Source organism: Seriola dumerili, unplaced genomic scaffold (assembly GCF_002260705.1).
Source record: "Seriola dumerili isolate Sdu_G_001 unplaced genomic scaffold, Sdu_1.0 BDQW01000052.1, whole genome shotgun sequence".
NCBI classification, from domain to species: domain Eukaryota; kingdom Metazoa; phylum Chordata; class Actinopteri; order Carangiformes; family Carangidae; genus Seriola; species Seriola dumerili.
In genome coordinates, this window is record NW_019174307.1 from 19,722,355 (window position 1) to 19,728,383 (window position 6,029).

General features: G+C 38.6%; 1 protein-coding gene across 1 annotated transcript; it reads left to right on the plus strand.

Moving 5' to 3' along the window:
* Positions 1-416: 416 nt before the first annotated feature.
* On the plus strand, positions 417-4,724 carry LOC111218892 (interleukin-1 receptor type 1-like). Its single transcript, XM_022741377.1, has 8 exons — positions 417-605; positions 727-810; positions 1,444-1,696; positions 2,327-2,519; positions 2,844-3,015; positions 3,543-3,605; positions 4,045-4,177; positions 4,347-4,724. Exons 2-8 carry the CDS (start codon positions 729-731, stop codon positions 4,510-4,512), a joined length of 1,062 nt encoding a protein of 353 aa, XP_022597098.1. The 5' UTR covers positions 417-605; positions 727-728; the 3' UTR covers positions 4,513-4,724.
* The last annotated feature ends 1,305 nt before the right edge of the window (positions 4,725-6,029 follow it).

Consider the following 6,029-nt stretch of genomic DNA (forward strand, 5'->3'; position numbering starts at 1 on the left):
CTATCTCCCCAGCATGGCCCACCTGGACCCGGAGTCCAAACCTGCAGGATCTGATTTCTCTCTAGTTTTTACCTGAAATCTTCTATATTTTCATTCAATCACTCCAGGGAGAAGCCAAAAGAGACACCAGAAAAGTGTAAAATGTGGCATCTTTAAAATGTGATGTTTTGTAAATCACTATAGTAAAACCTTGACTGACTCGAACTAGCACAGTAACTGTAGTAACTGTACAAGTTTGAGAACAAGAGTTAGCAAATTTCCCGCAAAGGGTTTACAGTGTTCATTCACAGATTGACAGGAAAGACTGAGCAGGAATGTTCACTTGGAATTGAGCAGTACTCAGGCTGGGCATCCGTCCAGTTCCAAAGCATTACGCAGCTTTTTATCAGTGGCTTCTAAACAAATAATCTGAAATATCAGAATGTTTGTCATCTGTGTTTGAGGGTGATAGAGCGAGGGAGGCAGAGAGGGGAAAGAAGAGGCAAAGAGAGGAAGGGAGACGGACTTTTATAAATATAAGGTAGTGTGAAATTTGGCTTAAAGAGGAAAGAAAAAGTTTCAAAGCCTCTTGTGACCCGTCGGTGTCCTTGGACAGAAGTGATCCAGTAAGTTTTCAGCTTCTGTTCTGTTTCAGGCTGTTGTTGCAGCCTTTTCTCCTGTAGCATTTTCAGTCTGGCTTGTAGTACATGTTCATTTCTGACTGTTGTTTATGTTTGTGTTCTTCAGCCATGGGTCTGAGTTCAACAGTGGGAAGTCTTCTAATTTCGGGTTTCATCGGGTTATATGGGATCTGTACTGGATTTGAGCATGGTGAGCTGAGTCACACTTTTCTCATAACTACACAGAACTAAATAAATACTACTATAACTCTGAACACACACACACACACATATATATATATATATATATACATATACACACACACACACATATACACAAGTTTTGTCACATATACACGAGTTTTGTCAGGCTAATTTTGGGGTTTCTTGGAAAACGCGAAGTCTGCCAGGCTGCTATTGTAATCAAAGTGCACATGATAAGGTGCAGCATGTTTAGTGCTACAAGTCAGGCATCTGTGCAGCTATATATCCCTGAGCTACTAGTTGAATGCCGGAGAAGAAAATTCAACAAGAAGGAATGGTCTGATGCAGTAAAAATATATTCAAGAGCAAATATAAGCACACTAAGCATAAGAAAAGACCCTAAAACTAACCTCTTAAGACCTACTTAAAATTTCCTATAAAGTCACTTTAAAGAAAGGTGAAGCAAACCGTTTTTTTGGTCATGAAATCTACTAATGAAATTGCCTAGCCTTGCCTGCCAAACAATTATTTCTTGCTGGAAAAATCTCAGATTTGACATTGAAAAAGTTTGCTCAGAGCTCTATCTACTGAATGGCTGAATAAATGACAAATCCATTCTCCACTGATGTGTTTATTCCAGAGAACTGTACCAACTACAAGACCCAGTTTGAGAGGGTTATCTTGGTTTCTGGGGACATGGCTATGCTGAATAGCACCTTAGTATCTCCAGATGTCTTTGACATCACAACTGTCCCATACAGCATCACCTGGTATGACCCAAAGACGGGTCAATTAATGAGCAACCAGACCGGTCGAACCCTTGTGCATGGAGAGACTCTGTGGTTTCTTAACGCAACGCTGGAGGACAGTGGGGAATATGTGACCATACTGAGGTACGGTCACTGATTTTGTGTGTCTATCAAAATTTTATTAATTTTTGTTCACTGGGTCTGTCACTTTTTAATCAAATTTGGAAAAAGCAATACCATTTGAAATAGTTTGCCTCATGGTCCACCAGAGGGTGTGATCAGCTTGATCATTCCATCATTTCCATCCAAATTTTTGTGATATGTTTTAACCGAATTTTCAGCAAGTCAGCAAAAGAAAATGCAATTCCCTCATCCTGAAGTCTATTAGTTACTAACTATTAGTTTTTGGTTACATGACTAATATTAGATCTGAGGTTAACATAAGTTCAAGACACTTTCACATTTTACTCTGCGACATAAAATACATGAGCAAATTCCTGTCATGATCTCTTCAAAAGGGCCAGTTGTTAACAAGTGGCTAAATGAGACTACAGAGGTTGTCAGGGACGTTAAACATCATCATGCTGAAGACAAAACCAATCTACTACTAAAAAATAAGTGGATTTGTATGCAATGATATGCAGCACATTGGGAATGGGAACTGAAAAGTTTGATAGGGGGGTGTTGTCCTTAACCTGACAAGCATTTGATTCATCTGCTCATTGCTTATTCGATGTAAAATTTGAAAAAAAATTCTCATTCATTTTCCAACAGAACTCCTTTTCACTGCTACATGCAGGCCACCAGCCTGTTAGTGGAACCACCAGTTGCTGGAGAGTGTGGAAACCCAAGGAAAGTTGATCAATCACTTACACTTGGAGTCGCTGACACCCTGTCCTGCCCTCTGAAGGACTATATCAATAAACTGGACAGCTACAACATCAGTTCCTCCCTCACGTGGTACAGAGTGAGTTATGGGAAAGTTAAGCACTGACATAAAATACTCAGTCATTGAGTTTACTCCAGATGTTTTTACTCAGCCAGATCTATATAGACAATTTAACATAACAATTATAGTATGTGTCAGTTTGGCAAATTAAGAACATATATTTCACAATGAGTAAGTAATCTAACAGATTCAAGTTATGTTAATAAAAAAACATTTTTTTATACCTACTGCCACTACTTCAACTTCATTTATTTGGAAACTTTCTGGCTGTCTACATTCCTAAAAAAGTCTCTTTTTGTCATTATTAAAAGCCTGACCTTTGTGTTTCTCTTACTCATCTAGGGTTGTGAGCCCATAGTGGAGGGGAAAGATGGGTATAGCTACAGGGATAGGACCAAAATTTCAATTAAAAAGGTGGAAGAGCAACACAACAGCACCCACACCTGTACTCTGACCTTCACCCTCGGTGGCATCACGGGATCCGTGTCAGAGACAATTGAAACAAAGGTCACAGGTCAGAATGGAGATAAGTGCTTCAGTGTGCAAGAGAGGGACTGTAGGCCGTTTGTCCTATAGGGGAATAAACTTCAATAGAGAAATAAAGAGGTGGAAATTATTCCCATGACCCTAAACTGATTCACAAGCAACAGTTTGAGGAGCTGTAAGAGAGCTAGTAACTAAAGGATGCCATGGTGTGGAAATTATCTCACTAATTCATAACAACAGTGGTCATACCGATTACACTGGATTACTGTTACCTTCAGATGCTGCCACCTTCATCAGACAAAATTTGCAGATTGCCTCATTAGTGTTATCAGGTTCCCTTTCGGCATTTAAATATGTAATATTGTCAAGTAGATGCTTTTGCTTTTCGCATTGACACCAAATCCTCCACCATCATCTTGTAAGTCAACTCTCCTCTCGTCACGTGACAATCCTACTTGTAACACTTTGGTGTCATTCCATATGCTGTATATTTCCATGATTAGACAACCTCCACCTCTGTTACTGTACTGTATTTATTGTTGGCTCTCTTTTCAGCTGTGTACTCTATGGTTCCACAAGTGCATGAACCAGCCAATGAAATAATCAAGGCACAGATGGGTGAGTCCTTGTCTGTAACATATTCTGAGAAATATGGTGTTTTACAGTTTAAATGTTTATTGTTGGCTCAGGATTTGTTCATGCAAGTGTACAGTTCACGTAGAATACCTTGTCATGTGAATTGTAGTATTCTATGTTTTCCTCACAATTGTCAAATCTGACTAAAATAACTATAGCTGTGTTAAATTTACAGGATTGTAAAATTCTGTCTCACTGTATCATCAACCACAAAATGGACTTTCTAGATCGCTGAAATTCAACTTTTCACTGGTACCCGTTTATCAACACAAACACAGTTTTCGGTCTGAACACCCACTCGGTTTAATGCCCCTTGTGTGCATACATTTGCTGTGTACTAATCTGTTTGAGAAACACTACTTGGAAAATACTGTATTTTGCAACTTTAAATTTAGGGTTATAGATGTTGTCATGTGTTTAGGGTCCAGTTTCACCAAACGGTGCCGTGTGTTTGTGCCGGGTATCGGGACGCACTTTATTGATGTCATTTGGTCAGGCAGAGATTACATTTTCAATGCCGACCCCTCTGACCGAGTCTACACATCAGAACAACGGTCAGTACTTTTACTTGTCCTTCTATTTGCTTTGTTTATCTGCTGCTTTTGGGGGACAACAATTGAATAATAAGTAAAGTTCATGTTGACACTCTTGCTCTAATCAAGCACAGTACCATCACATCTGTTGCATTACTTCTCTTTTTTCTTATCGATCTGTTCTCACCAGTTTGTCGATACAGCATAGTCCTAAACCAGGTTTCTGGTTGGAGCGTCTGTTGACGGTTTCTGAGCTGAGGGAAGAAGATTTTCACATCAACTACACTTGTATAGTGTTCAGTTCCCACGGCATGCCTAAGGGATATTTTACTCTGCTACCAGCAGGTAGAAAATAAGCGATAAACCGAGATTAATTAGTCAGCCGATTAACTGTTTGTTTGTTTTTTCACAATCTTAGTTTTTTTTTGATAACCTGTGGATATGTTATTCAAAATAATAAGTAAAGTGCATATCTACTTAAGCAAACATACAGAGACAATGCACATTTTTCAAATGTTTGTTCAAGTAAATAATACATTTGTGTTAAATAAATATTCATTTAAGTTCAGCAATTTTGTTTCTCATTTTTAAGTGACTTTTCTCAGACTTTCAGACACCACTCTATATATCATGATATTTATGAAGTATAATCCCCTATAATTACAAAATTCAATTCATCAGTGAAGGTAAGACTAAGTTTATTTCCTTGTTGAGTGATGACAAGTACAGGGTATAGGTTGACATGAGGGCATTAGACAGACAAAGAAAGATAAGGTGGCAGAGGGAAAGACAAATGTGTACTGTAATAACAACTCCTATTCCACAAATGTAAAAGTGGCTTCACTTTCTATGGTGCAATTTCCAGAGAAGAAACATCATTCATCATCAGTGCAGTACGATAAGGTCACTCCAAAAATATATTCTTGAGATCACAAAGGCCTATAGAAACCCATCCATCCATCCACCCACCCACATCCTTTTCAGGGTTGTGCGGGACTGGCATGCCCAGTGTGCCCTGAGTGAAAGGCAGATATAAACAGTTGAACACAAAAATAAAGTTTTATGGTTAAAACAGTGATAACTTACATTGATATTTTTTACCAACTTGGCTCAGGTTTGTGACAACATAGGTCCACATAACAAGTCAAATGGTTTGATTTAATTACTGAGAAAAACAATATGGAGAGTGAAGATACAGATGTAGTCAGTAGGGTGAGGCATGTATGGATGAATGAAAGTATGTATGTGAGTGTTGTAACAGATGCAAGCCCAAAACAAACTAAAAATGTGTGCATGCCATAAGAATAGCCCCTCCCTTCTATCAGGTACAGGCAGTTGCTCTGACTAACCACACAGGCTCCTACAAGAAAAAAAACAGAGCAGCACAGTAAGCCAGAACAGGCAGGCCATCACAGTATTGATTTCACAACTTCAACTTATAGGCCTTCAGATAACATTTTACTAATGTGATGGTGGGTTTATTGGTTAAGGATTTGTTTATCAGTTAATTTTTGGGTATTTTCATGTCAAGTTGTATCTATGTGCAGCCACAAGAGGTCTCAACAGGAAAGTGTTTTAAATGCAGACTCTAATGACTCTTTAATAAAAACCATATGGGAGACAACGGCACGCTACAGATGGATTAATCTGACAAAATAGGGTAGGACACAGAAAAGATTGTTTAAAGCAGTAAAGTTACATAAATGAACTTGTCTCCTTTAAAAAAACAAAACAAAACAAAAAAACAAGTGCTGTAAATGCTATGTAAGAGAGCTGCATATAGTGTGAATCACATGAACAAGAGGATCCAAGCTGCGCTCCTCCCAGTTATTGCGCAACAGATTAGGACACTAGCTGGCTTTCAAAAGATCCC